Source organism: Glycine soja, chromosome 18 (genome assembly GCF_004193775.1).
Source record: "Glycine soja cultivar W05 chromosome 18, ASM419377v2, whole genome shotgun sequence".
In the NCBI taxonomy this organism is placed as follows: Eukaryota; Viridiplantae; Streptophyta; class Magnoliopsida; order Fabales; family Fabaceae; genus Glycine; species Glycine soja.
In genome coordinates this window covers 21,011,561-21,031,837 of record NC_041019.1, presented here as the reverse complement: position 1 = coordinate 21,031,837, position 20,277 = coordinate 21,011,561, and the positions used below count along the sequence as shown (strand labels likewise).

General features: G+C 46.8%; 1 protein-coding gene across 1 annotated transcript in view; it reads right to left on the bottom strand.

Annotated features, from left to right (window-relative positions):
- Nucleotides 1-15,779, bottom strand: part of LOC114397082 — a 72,028-nt gene extending 56,249 nt beyond the window's left edge. The window contains exon 1 of the mRNA XM_028359206.1: nucleotides 15,498-15,779. Coding sequence (XP_028215007.1) covers nucleotides 15,498-15,779 — 282 coding nt within the window. The remainder of the gene's footprint in view (nucleotides 1-15,497) is intronic.
- Between the last annotated feature and the right edge of the window lie 4,498 nt (nucleotides 15,780-20,277).

Genomic DNA, 20,277 nt, shown 5'->3' with positions numbered 1-20,277 from the left:
GAGAGCTGGCTTCTCAAAGATGTACTTAACCGGGTCCATGTTGGATATCAACCAGGTAGTATGGCTCAGCATGTACTGCCTTAGGCGATGGGATGCCCATACTAAAGCACAACACGTTCTTTCGAGCAAGGAGTAATTCATTTCACAGGTCGTGAACTTTTTACTTAGGTAGTAAACAGCGCGCTCTTTCTTTCCGGATTCGTCATGTTGCCCCAGCATACACCCCATTGACTCGTCCAAGATTGTTATGTACAAGACGAGAGGCCTTCCAGGTACTGGTGGCATAAGCACAGGGGGATTCATGAGGCACTTCTTGATCCTTCCGAAAGCCTCTTGGCAACCCTCATTCCAGCGGTCAGTTTGGTTTTTGTGTAAGAGTTTGAACAATGGCTCACAAATGGCGGTGAGCTGCGATATGAATCTAGCAATATAATTCAAGCATCCCAGGAAACCTCGGACTTGCCTCTCAGTACGGGGTTCCGGCATCTCAAGGATGGCCTTCACCTTTTCGGGGTCTACCTCTATCCCTTTCTGGCTTACAATGAAACCAATGAATTTCCCTGATTTGACCCCAAAGGTACACTTGGCGGGGTTCAACCTTAATTGATATTTCTTAAGCCTTTCGAACAACTTCCGCAAGTTGACAAGGTGTTCTTCCTTGGATTTAGATTTAGCAATTATGTCGTCCACGTAGACCTCGATCTCTTGATGCATCATATCATGGAACAAAGCTACCATGGCCCGTTGATAAGTTGCCCCGGCATTCTTGAGTCCAAAGGACATCACCTTGTAACAAAATGTCCCCCACAGGGTGACGAAGGTAGTCTTTTCCATATCCTCTGGTGCCATCTTTATCTGATTGTAACCGGAGAAACCGTCCATGAAGGAAAATAAAGCGAAATTGGCCGTATTATCTACGAGGATATCGATGTGTGGCAAAGGAAAATTGTCCTTGGGACTGGCCCGATTCAGGTCCCGATAATCCACACACATTCGTACTTTCCCATCCTTCTTAGGGACTGGTACAATGTTGGCAACCCATTCTGGGTACCGAGCGACGGCCATAAAACCAACGTCAAATTGCTTCTTCACTTCTTCTTTTATCTTCAAGGATGTTTCAGGCTTCATCCTTCTCAGTTTCTGCTTTACCGGGGAACACTCGGGATTTAGAGGTAATCGGTGCTGTACAATGTCAGAACTCAAACCGGGCATATCTTGGTATGACCAAGCAAAGATGTCTTGGTAGTCTCTTAGCAGGATTATTAATTCTTCACGGATAGGTGCGGTAATACCTGTGCCTATCTTTACTTCCCTTTTTCCACTGCCAACTCCCAAGTCTACTAGTTCTGTTTCTTCTTGATGAGGCCCCATTTCTCGGTCCTCATGGGCAACTATCCTTTCTAATTCTGGGGGAAGTCTCACATCCTCATTCCCTTCATCTTCCATTTGATTCACTTCTTGCTCGAAGTTGATAGGCGGGTCCCAGGTATTAGTACCTTCGGGGGACTCGTCATCGGATCTGCCGTTTCAGAAAAGAAGTAAACATGCAAATGGATGAGAATGGGTAGAGACGTAGGAACAGATGAAGAAAGATCCTTGTATTATAAATTCAAAAAACAAAAGACACAAAGCCTTAACAAAAGAAAAACTCTAAAGCCTAGGCCCAACTATAGAGCTTTCAAAACCGTAAAGGTTTACATTATGCTCGTTGCGTAAATGTCGGGGCGTTCCTCCACTCGCCAATTTCCCAGCTGGAAATCAGGAGGGCATGGTCGTACCAAATCCAATGTACTCGGAACATCATCTTCGTATATCGCGACCACTTGACCTTCGTCCCCCAGACCCGCGCTTTTAAAGCTTTTACTTATGTGGCAGGGCGGGCTTCCTTCACCTTCTTGTCTCAACCGCGAGCTTTGACTACCGTTCTTCCTTCTCGCGATGCTTCTCTTTATATCTGCCTGAGTGGGCTTATAGTCTAACCCATACTTCCCACGATTTCCTTTGGCATTTATCAGGCCAGTTATGCCGCCGTTGTCTTTGCCTAAACCCATTCCGGGTTCGTAACCGTTCCCCAACATAACTCGGGTCATCATTACTGCTGCATCGGATAGGAAAGCTTGCCCAGAGAAGGAGTCCACGGAGGAAATGCTTACCACCTCAAAAGATTGGAAAGCGGTTTCTAATGACTCCTCTGCAGCCTCCACATAAGGCATAGAGGATGGGCAGCTCACCAAGAGGTCTTCCTCGCCTTATACGATGACCAGATGCCCTTCCACTACGAATTTCAACTTTTGGTGGAGTGTAGAGGGAACAACTCCCACTGAGTGGATCCACAGCCGCCCCAACAGACAGCTGTAGGGGGGGTTAATATCCATTATTTGGAAGGTAACTTGACAGGTGTGAGGGCCTATCTGTACCAGGAGATCGATCTCCCCCCTAACCTCTCGACGGGTGCCGTCGAAGGCACGAACCACCATTGAACTTGGCTTTAGGTGGGAAGCATTGAATGGTAATTTCTCCAAAGTGCTCTTAGGCATCACGTTTAAACTAGAACCATTATCGATGAGCACTTTGGCAACGATATGGTCCATACACTTGACTGACACGTGCAAAGCTTTATTATGTCCTATCCCCTCGGCGGGGATTTCTTCTTCGGCGAAGGCGAGATAGTTGTTGGCAGTGATATTATTGACCAGCCCTCCGAAACCTTCTACCGAGATGTCTTGGGCCACGTGGGCCTCGTTCAGAACTTTTACTAGCAGAGCCCGATGAGGCTCGAAGCTCATGAGTAACTCCAACAGCGAGACCCTGGCCGGGGTTTTGTTGAGCTGTTCGATAACCTTGAATTTGCTCTGCTGAATTATACGAAGGAACTCGCTGGCTTCCTCTAGCGACACCTCCTTTTTACCATCCTTTTTCTCCGGAAGACCTTTCGCCGGAATATCTTTATTCGAAGCGTGGGGTGCTTCGCCATCTTGTTCCTCCACCACTTTTCCTTTCCCCTTGACGTTCGCGGGTTGGACTGGTAGGTCCGGAGGCGCAAACACACGACCGCTACGGGTCACACCACTCAGTCCCGTGATATTTGTTACCTTAGCCGACAACGAGCTGACGTCGGTGGCTTCTTCTTCCTTCCCCCTCGGAGGTGTATATCTCCATGGGACTGTGTGGCTATTTTGGTATGGGAAAGGAACAGGTTTCGCAACACTGCTCCCATCCGTGGACTGCATGCATATATGCTGCTCCTCTCTTCCTTCACTACTAACTTCTAGTCGACCTTGATCTATCATTCGCTGTAACAATTCCTCTACTCCCAAACACGTTTCCATGTCATGCCGCTCGCCGGAATGCAGCAAACAGGAATCCTCTTTACGCCCACTATGAGGAATCACACCTCCCTTTTGTAGGGTCTCAAAGATAAACCTCCTAGGGGTTGCCACATCCCTTAAAGGTTTAGACCTGCGCGGCCTATCGGACTCAACGGCGTTAACCGCTCCCCCTCCATGATTGGCGAGTGGGTTGGTTTTCACATTGGGCCGATCCTCTTGGAAAGTCAGCCATCCAGCATCTATCAAATGTTGGACCTTGTATTTAAAGGCCAAGCATTTTTCAATGGAATGCCCCGGGACACCCCCATGGTACTTGCAAGTTGCGTTAGGGTCATACCACTTTGGGAAAGGGGGTTGGAGGACCTTTCCGGGAGTTACCACGGCCAAATGGTTGGCGATGAGGGACGGCAAGAGGTCTTCGTACGTCATTGGGAGTGGGGTGAATTCTTGAAATGGCCTCGGAGGGAAGTTCCTTGTTGCGTTGGAATTACCGGCCGGGCGAGTTGTGTTCGGAGTTGGAACTTGGGGAGCTTCCCTCTGGGTGGGTGCCTTAGGCTGCACAGGTGCTGAGCTAGAGGCGTTCCCGGTATGAGCCAAGAAGCTCGGGTGATGTTGCGCATACTGATGGGCACCATGAGGTGTCTGAGGGGGTTTGACCCACGCGGGCGTTGAAGAGACAGCATGGGCATCTCCTTCCTTCCTTTTTGCCCCCGTTGTCCCGATTCTTTTGGCATTCGCACTCGTGGAGGAAACGTAATCGAACTTTCCTCTTTTCAACCCTACCTCGATTCTTTCCCCGGCGAACACTAGGTCCGCGAAGCTGGACGGCATGTAACCTACTAGCTTCTCATAGTAGAACACTGGCAGAGTGTCTACCATCATGGTGATCATCTCCCTCTCAACCATGGGAGGAGCCACTTGTGCTGCCAGGTCTCTCCACCGCTGTGCGTATTCTTTAAAGGTTTCGCCCTCTTTCTTGAACATATTCTACAGCTGAGTGCGATCGGGAGCCATATCGGAATTATACTGATATTGCCTTAGGAAGGCAGTAATCAGATCCTTCCAAGTACGGATACGGGAAGCTTCCAAGTTAGTGTACCAAACTACCGCGGCTCCGGCCAAGCTATCTTGAAAAAAGTGTATTAATAGCTTCTCATCTTTAGAGTGTGCGCCCATCTTGCGATAGTACATCTTGAGATGGTTCTTGGGACAAGTCGTCCCTTTATACTTTTCGAAGTCCGGTACTTTGAACTTCGGAGGGATAACAACATCGGGTACTAAGCAAAGATCTGTCATGTCTGCGAACGGATAGTCCCCAAATCCTTCCACGGCTCTCAATCTCTCCTCGAGGAGATCAAGCTTCCTCCTTTCTTCAGTTGCCGGGGGCGGTCCTTCCATGGACAAAACTATTGGTTGTGTCGTGATGTTGGGTTGAGGCAACGTGCTGGGTTCCGGCCCTTCGGGGATCGGGGGATAAAACTCGACATCCCTTCGAGCATAGTCTTGAGGGTCTTCGTGGACCTCGTCGGGCTGTTGAGGAGGCTCTCTTTCAAGGACGGGAGAAGCAATGTGGCACGCATCGTCTTGCAGAACGGGTGGTGAGTAGTTGGGCAGCAATCCATAAGGGTAAGCCGCTCGGTTGTATCCCAGATGAGGGTTGCCGTCGTGCCCCAACGTGTTCCTTCCCCGTCCTACTATGTTTGAGGGAGGATGGCACGCGGTTGCCAAGAGAGTTGGGTCTGCTTCGGCAGCCGAACTGACAGCGGCAGCGGTGGCCACGTTTTTCTCCATGAGCTGCCTCATTCCTAACATGGCCTCCATCATGGAAGCCATCTGTTCTTTCAGAGCCGACATGTCGGCTTTCATCTGTTCTTGTGTCTCCTCTTGATCACCCATCGTTCTAGATTTGAATCTGGTGCGATAGGGATGCCTTGTGGCGCGTTTAGTTATGGTGTTTTTCCCGAAAAAACCAAACGTGATGAGTGGGTAAAGAAAGAAAGAATGCATGCTAGAGATAAAATGCAAGAGTGATTTGATTCGCACAAGCTTTTTGGAGTAGAAACATGGGACCAACTCATTTTATTTCAGAAAGTTGTATCTAGTCAAGGTCTGAGAGACCATACAAGTTTTCTAGCGATTTCTAATTATATGGGCCATTAAGTCTATCATATGCTGACAATAGTCGAGAAGCCCATGAATTTCTTCGGGGGCGGAGTAGGTGTCCGCCATTGCCTTGGCCTTGGCTAACAATCGGGGAAGTTCTTGACTCCCGTTCAAGGTAAGAGCAAACCGATCCATCCACATGGTTGCCTCTTGGTGTAAAGAGTCGATCACCCTTCCTCTAGCCTCTTTTTCCGCGTATACTTGGGCATACTCGTCCGCGACCCTATGCTCGTGGGCCGTGGCTAGACCTAACTCTTCTTGGTACTTGGCGATGATAGCTAGCATGTTGGTCTCCGTCTCGCATAAACGCTAAGACAAGCTCCTTTTGGACCTTGAACAGGCAACTAACTCCTCTTTCAAAACCATGCTATGTGCTCGCGACTGGTCCCTCTCTTCCCTTCGCAGCTTGAGTTCACTGTTGCTACCCCACAGAGCTCCGCGAAATTTGTTACGGCCATACTCTTCCTTGCGAGCCCTCTTGGTCTCTTGTTCAAGGGCTTTTGCGGTAGTTGCATTCTCTTCCCGTAATCCGGCACATTCCTTCCGGATGTGTGTAGCGGCTAACTTGAACTTCTCCTTGGCAAGTTTCGCCTTTCCTAACTCGTTTTTGAGAGCTTGGACTTCTTCGTCTTCTTCCGGTGCTTCGAAACTGTCTTCGCTGACGACTTTTAACTTGGCGAGCCAATCTAAACCTCGTATATGAACTTTCAGCCATTCATGATAACCACCAATGATGCCGTTACGAATGCCCCTAAGTTCATGATCTTTCCTTAACGGGGTTTCCCATGCCTTATGGATTCTTTGTATAGCCTTGAAATTTTGCGCGCCGAAATCCCTCACAAGGAAAGGAGACATGCTTTCTTCCACCGGTGCTCCCCTCATGGGGTACCCTAGTTGTCTTATAGCGAGCGCGGGATTGTAGTTAATACAACCCCTCGTCCCTATTAGCGGAATGTTTGGGTACCCTTTACATGAGAAAAGGACTCCCTCCTTTCCTTCCTTCCATCGGGGGAACCAATTGATTGTTCTACCTCCTACACCAGCCAAAAGTTGGTCCCAATCTATTCTTCTCTTTTCAGCACACGAGCGATGGTTTTGGAGCGGACATGGATGCCTAGTGTCTTGCAGGAACAGGTGCGAAACCAACCAAACACAGAGAGCGGGCAAGCAACAGATGATCCGTGCGCTACTCTTCTCGCACCTTTGGTCAAATGTGTCAAATAAATCTGCCAAGACAGCTACCACCGGACTTTCCTTGCTATGGTGGTATGCAAGGAAAGCGTCGATTGCTGGTAGGTCCACCAAACCATCTACGTTTGGAAAGAGGACGACCCCAAAAATTAGCAATGCTAACACATCCATAAACGGGACCCAATCTCCTTGACTGGCCATACCCCTCGCCTTGTCTTCTAGGTACTTCCGTGGTAGGCCCGCTATGCCGTTTCGAGTCTGTTTTACACGGTCCAAACCTCTTGCTGAATCCTTGACCACAGTTGCAATTCTGCTCAAAGAGGGGAGACACCCGGAGAAAAGATATGGTTTTCTTCCCTCAAGAGGACATCCTAGAATCTCCTCAAATTCTTCAATGGTTGGTACCAATTGGAAGTCTCCGAACGTGAAGCATCTCAAAGGCTGGTCGTAGTATTGGGTGAGTGACGCAATGGCCTCTGTGGATACCTCTGCTATGGTCAAATCTAAGATCTTTCCGTAAGTCTTGCGGAAGGCTTGCATTTGGAGAGGTTCCATCAACCGTCCTAATTCCTTGATGCTGGTGGTATCTAGGCCTTTAACCTTGACTTGGTAAAACCTCTTGCCGGTTGGATTTGTCCCTATGCTTACTAAAGTGAGACAAAAAGCTGGTGCAAATCAAAACTCCGATATCTCATGGGTGGAATGGATGAATGCATGAAGGAATGCATATGACACAGATGCAATTTAGGAATGCGGGGGCCCGAGGAATTGTCTCCTTCTTAGATACAACGTCTAGGGGTAGCAAAGTGCCCCAACGTATGTTTTTAAGAAGGTGACACGGAACCTCCATTGGTTTGTTTACATAGGGGATCAAGACGGAACCCGCGTGTGATGCACATGTGAAAGGCGCAACATAGTATGACAATATTCACAAAATATAAGCAAAAGGGTATATGATACTTATGCATGGCAGTGTGAAAGATGGCACGGAGCGTGTTTGCTCCGTGCCCCTATTTAAGGGACCTATAAGGGAGAGAGCTAACTAGGCTTTTAGTGATAACCCCCAAGGTGGTCATATCTCTCTTGATGGTCTCTAGAGGTATCATCCCCTTTGAAGAACATATTGCAGTAGTAGGGACTACTAGCAACAATAAGTTTTCAAAGAGAAAAGCTCTAGATGAGGGTTCACTGTAATCAAGCAAGTCGGAGACCTAGCATGATCACAGATTCACCTCCGCTCCTTATGTTCCCATGAACCCGGGTATAGGGCCCCTTTTTTTTTCAACTCACAGTATGTGCAAATAGTGTTGGTGTTTGTGTGCATCAAATGAATAAGTATTTACCTCATGCATACATTTTAAAACGCACTAAAAGCAACAAAGAGTTTATATACACAAGAACATAAAAAATAAAGGGAAACCAACAAAGGAGAAAGTCATGATAAAACATTTGCACAAGATTAAATGGCCTAACTCTAAAAAAACAGGTCCCCAGTGGAGTCGCCAACTGTCGCAACCTACCCTTCGGCGGGAGGGCGACGCGTGACTCGCGGGATGCGTGTTCCACGAAAAGAATATGCGCGGAGTCGCCACCAACGTTTATTTGAGGAAAACGTCGGAAAAACCGGAAAAGACGCGATCTACGAACTTTTAAGTGAAAGGGCTCGGGAGTTGTATTTACGCACGGGGAAGGTATTAGCACCCCACACGTCCGTCCCAAGGGACGGCAACCTTTAATCGAATGTGCAAACATGACTTTGATTTTTACGTTCCCTTTTTATGTCTTTATATCCTTTATACCCTTTTTATATTTTTTTCTTTTTGTGGTCGACAAGGGTGTTTCCCTTTGCTCCTACGTATTCCTCAATTGCGATGAGGAAATCAGACCTACGTAGTTCTTTCTTATGCGTGAATCAAGTGATTCTTTTACTTGAAAGGTGATCATTTTAAGGCGTTGGACCTTAAAAATGATCCATTTTACTTAGTAAGAAACTGAAATGATAAACTTTCAAAAAAACCTATTTTTGTGGACGAGCTTGACTAGGCGAGTTGATTTTAGCCTTAGTTTCACTTTAGTTATTAGTCAATTCAATTAAGAATGAGAAATTCCAAACGTCCGATTGATTTTTTCGCTTTTACTTTACTAAAAGATATTTTTTATTATTATTATATTATTATTCTACCTCTTTTTTGATTTCCAACGTGGTTACGGCACGACCGAACGGTCGGAATTCATTTTAACCGAAATTAACGGATGATACAATTCAAACGATCGGTGGAAATTTATTTTATTTTTAGATTAAGCGAGAAATGACTTAAATAAATGGCTTAAGCACGTCAAAAGGGGGTATAAAAAGTAAATGAAAACGAGAATAAAAATACATGAAACCAAATGTGGACCACCACGGGTACATAGAATGAATTAAAAAGCTTGGTTTGAGGTACTTACCCGTTGAAGACTGAAGAACGATGAAGAACGAATGAAGAACGTCGAAGAACGGTCGAAAACCTTCGCGAAATCACTTACGGAAACGTTACGGAAGCGCCTCGGCTTGGATTTTCTTCACGGAAACAATTTTTCCAAGCAAATTCGAAAGAGAGAGAAGTGCCTAAGGGGCTGAACCCCTTTTCTACTTCACTTCTCCCCCTATTTATAGAAAACTGGGGGAGAAGCTTGCCACCCAGCTCGCCCAGACGAGCAGGGTTGCTTCCTCCAGAAGCAACAGCCTTCTGGAGGAATCTTCTGGAGGGCCCAAGTGGGCCTGGGTGCTATTTGCACCCCCATTTTTACTAAGTACACCCCCTCTGCTTTTTTTGGTGATTCTTTTTTCGTAAAGTTACGGAAACTTACGAATTTCGTAACGATACTTGTTTTCTTTCCGTAATGTTACGGAACCTTGCGGATTACATAATCATCCCCTTTTTGACTTACGGAATGTTACGGAACCTCACTTAATTATGCAACGATGCTTCCATTTGATTTCCGGTGTGTCACGGAAACTTACAGATTGTGCATATATATTTTTTTTGGTTTTCCGGCATGTCCTGGAATTTCACAAATTGCCTAATGATGGGCGCCATGCACCTCACAAGGACCAAAGAAAAGTCGTATGTCATCAAGCAAAGGTCCCCGGACGAAATTAGGGTATGACAGTAAGGTTACGGAACCTTACGGATCATATAATTACTCCTTTTTTAGCTTTCAAAGAGTTACGGAAACATACGGATTGCGTAACAATACTTCCTTTGGATTTCCGACACGTTACGAAATTTCACGGATTGCGTAACAACGCTTCCTTTTGATTTTCGGCACATCTCGGGACTTCACATATTGTGCAACAAAGGGTGCCAAGTACCTCGAAGCGGTCAATCAACAGTTGCGGAATGTTACGGAACCTCACTACGGATTACATAATCATCCCCTTTTTTGACTTACGGAATGTTACGGAACCTCACTAATTGTGCAACGATGCTTCCATTTGATTTCCGGTGTGTCACGGAACCTTACGGATTGTGCATCAATATTTTCTTTGGTTTTCCGGCATGTCCCGGAATTTCACAAATTGCCTAATGATGGGTGCCAAGCACCTCACAAGGACCAAACAAAAGTTGCATGTCATCAAGCAAAGGTCCCCGGACGAAATTAGGGTATGACAACACCATTGAAAGGTATTTTCCATGCTACCTATATTCACACACATATATACATACCATTGAAAAGTATTTTCCATGCTACCTAGATGCAAAGTATCCCTCATGGGGCAGCCAAATTCTAGTAAAAACCCTCTCAAGCATGTCCTAATTTTCATGCCTTTCCACTTTCAAAACCAAAATTTAGATTCTTAGACATAAGTCATGTTTCCTTGCATTGAAGCTAAGAGCTTGGGTTCCTAAGCTTAGAATTGCATTTGGGCACCCATTTCGAATCCTCTATGCTGTCCCTATGTATATAAAACAGTCCCACAATCCCAATCTTACAAAACCATATTCATATGTCATTGAGGCATTTCACCGAGCACTTGGTGGGTGCATGTTTAGGCATGAATAGCAAGAGAATGGGGGCAATGTGGCATGCCCCATTGCTTCAGAATACAACATAGGCCTAAGGCCATCCCCTACAACCCCTCAACTCAAACCAATCAAGCATGAAAACAATCCAAAACTGCCCCACAAATTCGAGCACATTCTCACAATTTAGAGCACCCAAAGATGAACAAGATGCACCAATGGAAAGCTAAAAAACTCAAGGATTAAATACTTACTTGTTGGAGTGAGTAGGAGTACCAAAAATGAAAGCAAAATGCAACCAAAGGTGGCTTGGGGGAGCAAAAATCATGAATCCCGTGAGCTCTCTCTTTTTGAATGAGGGGGGGAAGTTTTTGGGTGTAGAAAACGTTCCCCTCCCTCGTTTTTTATATTTTGGTGCAGGGGTTGCTCGCCCAGGCGAGCTAACCTGCCAATTTTTTTTTAGGGGAAACATAACCATGGCCCTCTACAGGTTGGCGTTCGCTTACTCGAACCCACTTAAGTTAGATCAGGCATCCATTATTTATTTTAAACAAAGGATAATAATAATTTCTGTGAATTTAAAGGATATCGGGCTGCCTTGCAGCAACATTTTCCGCTTGTCCAGCACTGGGAAGGGACGTCGATCTGTCGGTCGTGACCCTATCCTCTATTTGCATCCGTCCCTATGTACCTGAAAGTAGGAAACAACAATGCGTGGCAAATCGTGACTACGTCGTCGTCTTACCTTGGTTGATTTCTGCCGTTAACTTTGTCTCGTCTTCTGACCATGGCCTAAGACGATTCTGCCCCTGTTATTACAAAATATGCATGTGTATGTGCATGCATGAATGTTTTCAATGCAATGACCTTCTTAGTGAAAGCTGGTTAGGTTCAGTTTTAATTAAGCGTTTGGGGCACCCCGTGAACTGAGCGAAAAGGGCTCAGGTTATTACAAACTAACACAAGGTTTAAAACTAAAGTGAGGATTGAAGCCTCAACCCATGTTCTCTTCTTTTAAAGAAACGAGACAATTACAACGGATGGGAATCCCTGGAGGAAACCAAAAAGAACAAAAAAACTCAAAAAATAAAAAGAACATGCAGCGGTTCCCTCAATTGCCCCAGACTTCAAGCGTAATATCGCTTAACGACATCGGAGTTCATGGGCGAGGGTAGTTCCTCGCCATCCATGTTGGTGAGTACCAGAGCCCCCCCAAAAAAAGCCTTTTTCACAACGAAAGGTCCTTCATAATTCGGGGCCCACTTCCCTCGATTATCCTTAACAGCGTGGGATATCTTTTTCAGCACAAGGTCCCCCTCGTTGAACTTGCGCAGGCATACCTTCTTGTCGAATGCGTTCTTTATCCTTTGTTGATACAGGCGCCCATGGCTCATGGCCGTCAAACGCTTACCTTCAATAAGGTTGAGTTGGTCGTAGCGTGCTTGAGCCCATTCTGACTCTTCTAGGCCTGATTCCGCTAGTATCTTCTGGGAAGGGACCTCTACCTCAAATGGGAGTACCGCTTCCATCCCATAAACCAAGGAATACGGCGTTGCCCCAGTAGAAGTTCGTACCGAGGTTCTATACCCGTGCAGGGCGAAAGGCAGCATCTCATGCCAATCTTTGTATGACACCGTCATCTTCTGAATAATCTTCTTAATATTTTTATTTGCAGCCTCTACAGCCCCATTCATCTTTGGCCGACAAGGGGTGGAGTTATGATGCTGGATTTTGAAATCCCCGCACATTTCCTGCATCATTTTGTTGTTCAGATTGGTGCCATTGTCAGTAATGATCTTCCTAGGGAGTCCGTATCGACAAATCAGTTCCTTCTTTATGAATCTGACCACCACACTCCTCGTGACATTGGTATAAGAAGCCGCTTTGACCCATTTGATGAAGTAATGTATCGCCACAAGAATGAAGCGATGAACATTCGAAGCTTTGGGTTCGATGGCCTCAATGACATCTATCTCCCACATGGAAAAAGGCCAAGGGGCGGACATGACATTCAGAGGATGTGGCGGAATATTGACATTGTCCGCGCATGCTTGACATTTATGACATTTCCTTACATGGGCACAAAAATCGCTTTCCATAGTGAGCCAGTAATAACCGGCTCTAAGGATCTTCCAGGCCATAGCATGCCTATTGGCATGTGTCCCAAATGAACCCCCATGGATTTCCTCAATCATGTAGTTCGCCTCTTTGTCATCTACGCATCGTAGGAGGGTCATGTCGTGGTTTTGTTTGTACAGGATGGTACCACTCACAAAGAAACCAGTAGCCAATCTCTTTAACGTTCTTTTGTCATTGTCGGAAATCCCTGGTGGATATTCTTTGTTCTCAACATATTGTTTGATGTCGAAATACCACGATTTCCCATCTCGCTCTTCCTCTATCGCACAACAATGTGCCGGCTTGCCCCGAGATCTGAATTCAATTTACGGTAGATCCCCGTGTGGGGCAAGTTGAAACATGGATGCCAAGGTGGCCAATTCATCGGCCATTTGGTTCTCTTCCCGAGGTATGTGGTGGAAAGAAATGTCGTCAAAGAATTTGGCTAACTTCAAGATATGAGTTTGATAGAGTATCAACTTTGGATCCCTAGTTTCCCATTCTCCTCTCAACTGGCGTATTACCAAAGCCGAGTCTCCATACACTTTGAGTAGCTTTACGTCAAAATCAATGGTCGCTTGAATCCCAAGGGCGCACACTTCATATTCGGCCATATTGTTGGTACAATCGAAATCTAGCCTGTCCGTGAAAGGAATACACTGATCAGCCAGGGATACAAGGACTGCCCCTACTCCATGGCCCAAAGCATTAGATGCCCCATCGAAGAAAACAATCCATTTGTCTATGTCCTCGTGCGTCCGCTTCTCTTCGAATAGGGCCATGATGTCTTCATCCGGGAACTCAGGGTGCATCGACCGATAATCTTGGAGGGGTTGTTGGGCCAAATAATCTACCAAGGCGCTTCCCTTTATCGCCTTTTGGGTGACGTACACAATATCGAATTCAGATAGTAGTACCTGCCACCTAGCGATTCATCCCGTGAGGGCCGATTTCTCAAAGATGTATTTCACGGGATCCATTTTGGAAATAAGCCATGTGGTATGACTGAGCATGTACTGCCTAAGACGATGTGACGCCCATACCAAGTCGCAACACTTCCTTTCTAGCATTGAGTAATTCATCTCACATGCGGTAAACTTCTTACTTAGATAGTAAATAGCTTGTTCCTTTTTCCCAGAGTCATCGTGCTGACCCAACACGCACCCCATAGACTCATCTAACACAGTCATATACAGGAAAAGAGGTCTTCCTGTTACAGGTGGCATGAGTACCAGGGGGTTTGCGAGGCTCTGTTTGATCTTCTCGAAGGCCTCTTGGTAGTCGCTGTTCCACAGGACTGCCTAGTTCTTACGCAACAGCTTGAAGATGGGCTCACATGTAGGGGTGAATTGCGAGATAAATCTCGCGATGTAATTCAACCTGCCCAAGAAACCTCGAACCTGCTTCTCCGTGCGTGGCTCTGGCATTTCAAGAATGGCCTTTACTTTCTCGGGATCTATCTCTATCCCTTTCTGGCTTACGATAAATCCCAGCAACTTCCCCGATTTTACCCCGAAGGTGCACTTGGTTGGGTTTAGTTTCAGTTGGTATTTCCGCAGCCTTCCAAACAGCTTACGCAGATTGACGAGGTGGTCATCCTCAGTCCGAGATTTGGCAATCATGTCATCTACATAGACCTCTATCTCTTTATGCATCATGTCATGGAACAACGCTACCATGGCATGCTGATAGGTTTCCCCAGCATTTTTTAGCCCGAAGGCCGTCACTTTGTAGCAGAACGTTCCCCATAGGGTGACGAAAGTAGTCTTCTCCACATCTTTGGGTGCCATCTTTATCTGATTATACCCTGAGAAACCATCCATAAAAGAGAAAAGGGCGAACTTGGCTGTATTATCTACCAGTATATCAATGTGTGGCAGGGGAAAATTGTCTTTAGGACTGGCTCAGTTTAAGTCCCAATAGTCTACGCACATTCGCACTTTGCCGTCCTTTTTTGGGACCGGGACAATGTTGGCTACCCACTCCGGGTATCGAGCTACAGCTAAGAAACCCGCATCGAACTGCTTTCTCACTTCTTCTTTGATTTTTAAAGACATTTTGGGTCTCATCCTTCGTAGCTTTTGCTTAACCGGGGAAGACCCAGGATTCAATGGCAACTTATGCTGCACAATGTCGAGGTCCAGACCTGGCATGTCTTGGTACGACCACGCAAAGACATCTTGATATTCTTCAAGAAGGGTTATCAAGCCTTGACGGATAAGTGCGGTCATACCGGTTCCTACTCTCACTTCTTTCTTTCCCTCCCTGGTCCCTAAGTTTATCAGTTCGGTTTCCTCTTGGTGAGGCTTCATTTTGCGCTCTTCCTGAGCGATCAACCTCTCCAACTCTGGTGAAAGGACGTCCTCTTCCTCTTCTTCGTTTATTGTTTGGCTTACTTCTCGGTCAAAATCGATTATCAAACCCTCGTTGTTAGGATCCTCAAAGAATCGACCCTCATATCTATACCAATCAAGACAAAAGAAACAAAAACATGCAAAATGATATGAGAAAAGGTGGAACTGCAAGAACAGATGAAACAAGATCTCTTTGTTATTTAATAAGGTAGGTTTCACAAAACAAAAGAGAAAAGAATCTATAGCCTCTAATTACATTGAGTCAGCGGTATAGACCTCTAATTGGCTTATCACGCGCCATTCCCCACTTGGGAATCGGGATGGCATGGTCGCACGAGACTTGGCGGGTCTTGTGGAGACTCCTCTCTTATTGCCGCCACCTCTTCCTCGAACATTATCCCGGCACAGGTGAAACATTGGCTAACATGGCCGGGCCATGCCCTATCTGCCCGGAGTCTTGACGGCGCATTCCTCCTTCCCGGCATCCCTGGTTCATACCCCAACCCATATTTGTACGGGTTTCCCCTAATGTCGACCACATCAGCATTCCCGAGGTCGTCCTTGCCCAGACCCATTCCGGGCTCATAACCGTGCTTGAGCATCACCCGTGCCACCATTATGGCTGCATTAGAGAGAGAAGGTAGCAATGGACTCGTTTCCATAGAGGCACAACTCACCACCTCGAAGGATTGGAAAGCTGTTTCCAATGATTCTTCCGCTGCTTCTACGTAGGGTGCGGAGGAGGGGCAGCTCACCAACATATCCTCTTCGCCTGACACTATCACCAAAAGTCCACCAACCGCGAATTTCAATTTCTGGTGAAGCGTCTAAGGGACCACTCCTAGCGCATGAATCCAGGGCCTCCCCAAGAGGCAGTTGTAGGCGGGATTTATGTCCATCACTTGAAAAACCACATCGCAAGTGTGGGGGCCTATCTGAATGGAGATGTCGATTTCCCCCATCACTTCCCGTCGACTACCGTCAAAGGCTCGTACCACCATCGAACTTGGTTTTAGACGTGACGCATTAAAAGGAAGTTTCTCCAAGGTGGTCTTTGGCATCACATTTAAACTTGAACCATTGTCAATGAGTACCTTAGCGACGACATGGTCCACACATCTGACAGACACATGTAGAGCCTTGTTGTGCCCTCTCCCCTCAACGGGAATCTCTTCTTCCGCAAACGCGATATAGTTATTGGTAGTTATATGATTAACAATGCCTTCAAAACCCTCAACTAAGATGTCGTGTGCTACGTGGGCTTCGTTGAGGACCTTTACCAATAGTGGATGATGAGGCTCGAAGTTTATGAGCAGTTCGAGCAAAGAGATCCTTGCCGGAGTTTTATTCAGTTGCTCAACTACTTTAAACTCGCTTTGTTTGATGAGACGAAGGAACTCATGAGCCTCTTCCAAAGTCACCGCCTTTCCTTGAAGACCTTCTTTCTTTTCAGCTCCTTTTACCACCGGAGGATCCACTTCTTTTGAGGGGGTGGCCACGTTTGTGGGCTCTTGGATCATGGGTGCTTTCCCCTTAGAGGGATATTCCACCGAGTGAGGAGGAGCGAACACCCGGCCACTGCGGGTTACGCCACTAAGACCGGTGATGTTGGACACCTTGGCTAACAAGGAGTCAACTTCGGTTGCAACTCTTTCTCCAAAAGCGGGAGGGGTATACTTCCACGGAACGACCTTATTGGGCGCTGTTGGGGGGTACATGGGCCTGGAGTCGGTCACATTCCTAGTGAAACATATTACTAGGGCTTTGGGGGTTGGGGGAACCTTCTTTTCTTCCGACTGCATGCAAATCTGTGGTTCTTCCCTACCTCCCTTGGACACTTCGAGCTGCCCCCAATCCATGAGCTATTGAAGTAACTCTTCCACCGCGGGACAAGTTTCCATGTAGTGTGATTCCCCGAGATAAAACAAACATGCGTCCCTTTCGTCTCCGCCACGAGAGACCATGCATGCCGCTTGCAGCGACTGGTAGATGAACCGTCTAGATGTAGCCACATCGTCTAATATCTTTGCCCCTGACGGCCCATCCTTTTCAATGGCGTTTACGCTAGCCCCTCCATGACTGGCTAGTGGATTGGTTTTAACATTGGGGCCCTCCTCTTGGAATGATAGTCAGCCGACATTTATTAGGTGTTGCACCTTATACTTAAACGACAGGCAGGAGTCAATGTTGTGTCCGGGGGCTCCACTATGGTATGCACACTTGGCATTCGAGTTGTACCACTTGGGGTATGGTGGCTGAAAGACCTTCCCGGGTATGGCCACCACCAAATGATTTTCCAATAATGAGGGCCACAACTCAGAGTATGCCATGGGAATAGGAGAGAAATCGTCTTTCGGGGGGCGCCGTGCATTGTTATAGCTCGCGCCAGGAGTTGTATTATTGGCTGGCCGGGGAGTGGCTGGAGCTGTGTGTTGGGCAGACGTTTTTTCTGTTGTGGGAGGCCCTTCCACTTGAGTTGGGACAGAACTTTCGGCTCGGATCAAAAAGTTCGGATGGTTGTGCTGGTATGAGTTTTGGGCCTTTTGGGGCGCTTTCATCCATGTTGGGGCGGTGGTGACCGCGTGGGTATCACCACTGGGGCTCTTCTATTGTTGTTGGGGGCAACGTTGGAGGCATATTCAAACTTGCCTTTTCTCAGTCCAGACTCGATTCTTTCTCCGGCGAAGACGAGGTCTGCAAAGTTAGCTGGCATGTATCTTATCAGCTTCTCATAGTAGAACGTAGGCAACATATCTACCATAATTGTGATCATCTCCCTCTCAGTCATGGGCGGGATGACTTGGGCTGCTAGGTCTCTCCACCTTTGAGCATATTCTTTAATGGACTCATGTTCTCGCTTGGTCATGCTCTGAAGCTGGTTCCGATCAGGAGCCATATCCGTGTTGTATTGGTACTGCCTAATGAAGGCAGTTGCCAAGTCTTTCCATGACCGAATTTGAGAAGCTTCCAGATTGGTATACCATGCCACTGCTGCTCTGGCTAAGCTGTCTTGAAAGAAATGCATCAATATCTTTTCGTCCGTAGAATATGCCCCCATCCTTCGGCAATACATCCGAAGATGACCTTTTGGACATGTCGTCCCTTTGTATTTATCAAAATCTGGTACTTTAAACTTGGGAGGGATGACGATGTCAGGTACCAGACACAGATCCACTAAATCCAAGAACGGGTAGTTGTCGAGGCCTTCTACCGCTCTCAGCCTCTCTTCAAGTAAATCAATCTTTCCCTTATCTTTTGCAAAGGGAATGAATTCTTTAACGGGTGCGGGTGGAGACGGGACACGGTGGACTATGTTTGGTTGGGGCAATTCATGGGGGGCCGGATCCTTGAGGGGAAGTAGAGGGCCTAGATGGGCATCTCCTTTATCATCTTCTTGCAGAGGATAGTCAGCATAAGGAGGGAGTTGCCCCTCGAAGGTAGGGGCTTGGCTTAAATCGTCTGGAGCGGTACGGGGAGTGATGTCCGGAGGCAAACCATAAGGGTAGGCTTGAGGACTATACCTCCGACCGAAAACCGTCGTGTTTCTGTCTCGACCCAAATTTATTGCGGGCTGTAGCACCGATTCCACTTCCCTATCTGTATTGGAAGCGGTCGTCGTAGCATTATCTTCTATAGTTTTCTGAAGCTTTAGCATGGCCTCCGTGATAGAAGTCATTTGATCTTTTAAGGCCGATAGGTCGGCCTTCATCTGTTCTTGCACTCCCTCTTCATTATCCATCTTTCTGGATCGAGTGTTATAGGGGTGCCTTTGCGCTATTTTAGTTATGGTGAGTTCCCTAAAGAAACAAACAATGCTGAGTATACCACCAAAACATGAATATGCTAATGAATGATCAGAACACTTGGATCCACCTCAAGGCCTTTTTTAGATAATGTGATGAGTTTCAGAACTTCTCTTTTTATAAAAAGGAACAAAGCTTTTATCTAGCCAAGATCATACAAAAGTGTTACAACAGAACCTAACGGTTTCTAATTATATGGGCCATCAAATCTATCATGTGTTGACCGTAATTGATTAGCCCATGAATTTCCTCGGGGGCTGAACACACTTCAGCGATGGCCTTTGCTTTGGCTAGTAGTCACGGGAGGTCTTGACTTCCATTTAAGGTCAAGGCAAACCTATCCATCCACATGGTCGCTTCTTGATGCAATGCATCAATCACCCTCCCTCTTGCTTCCTTCTCGGCGTACGCTTGTGCGAAGTCCTCTACTAGTTTTTGTTCATGGGTCAACGACTGGTTTAACTCTTCCTTGTACTGCCCTATGATAGCTAGCATGCTTTGCTCCGTGGCTTCCAAGTGTTGAGCCAAACTCCTCTTGGATCTTGAGCAAGCAGCTAACTCTTCCTTTAAGATCATGCCATGCACCCGTGACTGGTCTCTTTCCTCTCTCCGGAGCTTGAGCTCATTGTTGCTGCCCCACAAAGCTGCTCAGAATTTATCTCGGCCATGTTCCTCCTTGCGGGCCCTTTTGGTTTCTTGTTCAAGGGCTCTTGCAGTGGCCGCGTTTTCTTCTCGTAACTCGGTACACTCTTTTCGGATGTTTGTAGCGGCTGACTTGAATTCTTCTTTGGCGAGTCTTGCCTCTCCTAGCTCTAATTTTAGAGCTCGGACTTCTTCATCCTCTTCCGGAGCTTTGAAATTCTCCTCGTTGATAACTTTCAACTTGGAGAGCCAATCTAAACCTCGTGTATGAACTCTTAGCCATTCATGATAACCACCGATGATGCCATTACGGATGCCCCTAAGTTCTTTATCTTTCCTCAACGGACTTTTCCACGCCTTGTGGACTCTTTGTACAACCTTGAGACTTTTGCGTGCCGAAATCTCTCACAAGGAAAGGCGAGAGGCTCTCTTCCGTTGGTGCTCCCTTCATGGGGTACCCTAGCTGTCTTATGGCAAGTGCGGGATTATAGTTAATACAAACCCTCGTCCCTATCAACGGAACGTTTGGGTAGTCCCCACATGAGAAAAGAACTCCCTCCTTTCCTTCCTTCCATCGAGGAAACCAGTTGATTGTGCTGCCTCCTATCCCAGCCAAGTATTGGTCTCAATCGACTCTTCTCTTTTCGACTCACGAGCGATAACTTAGAAG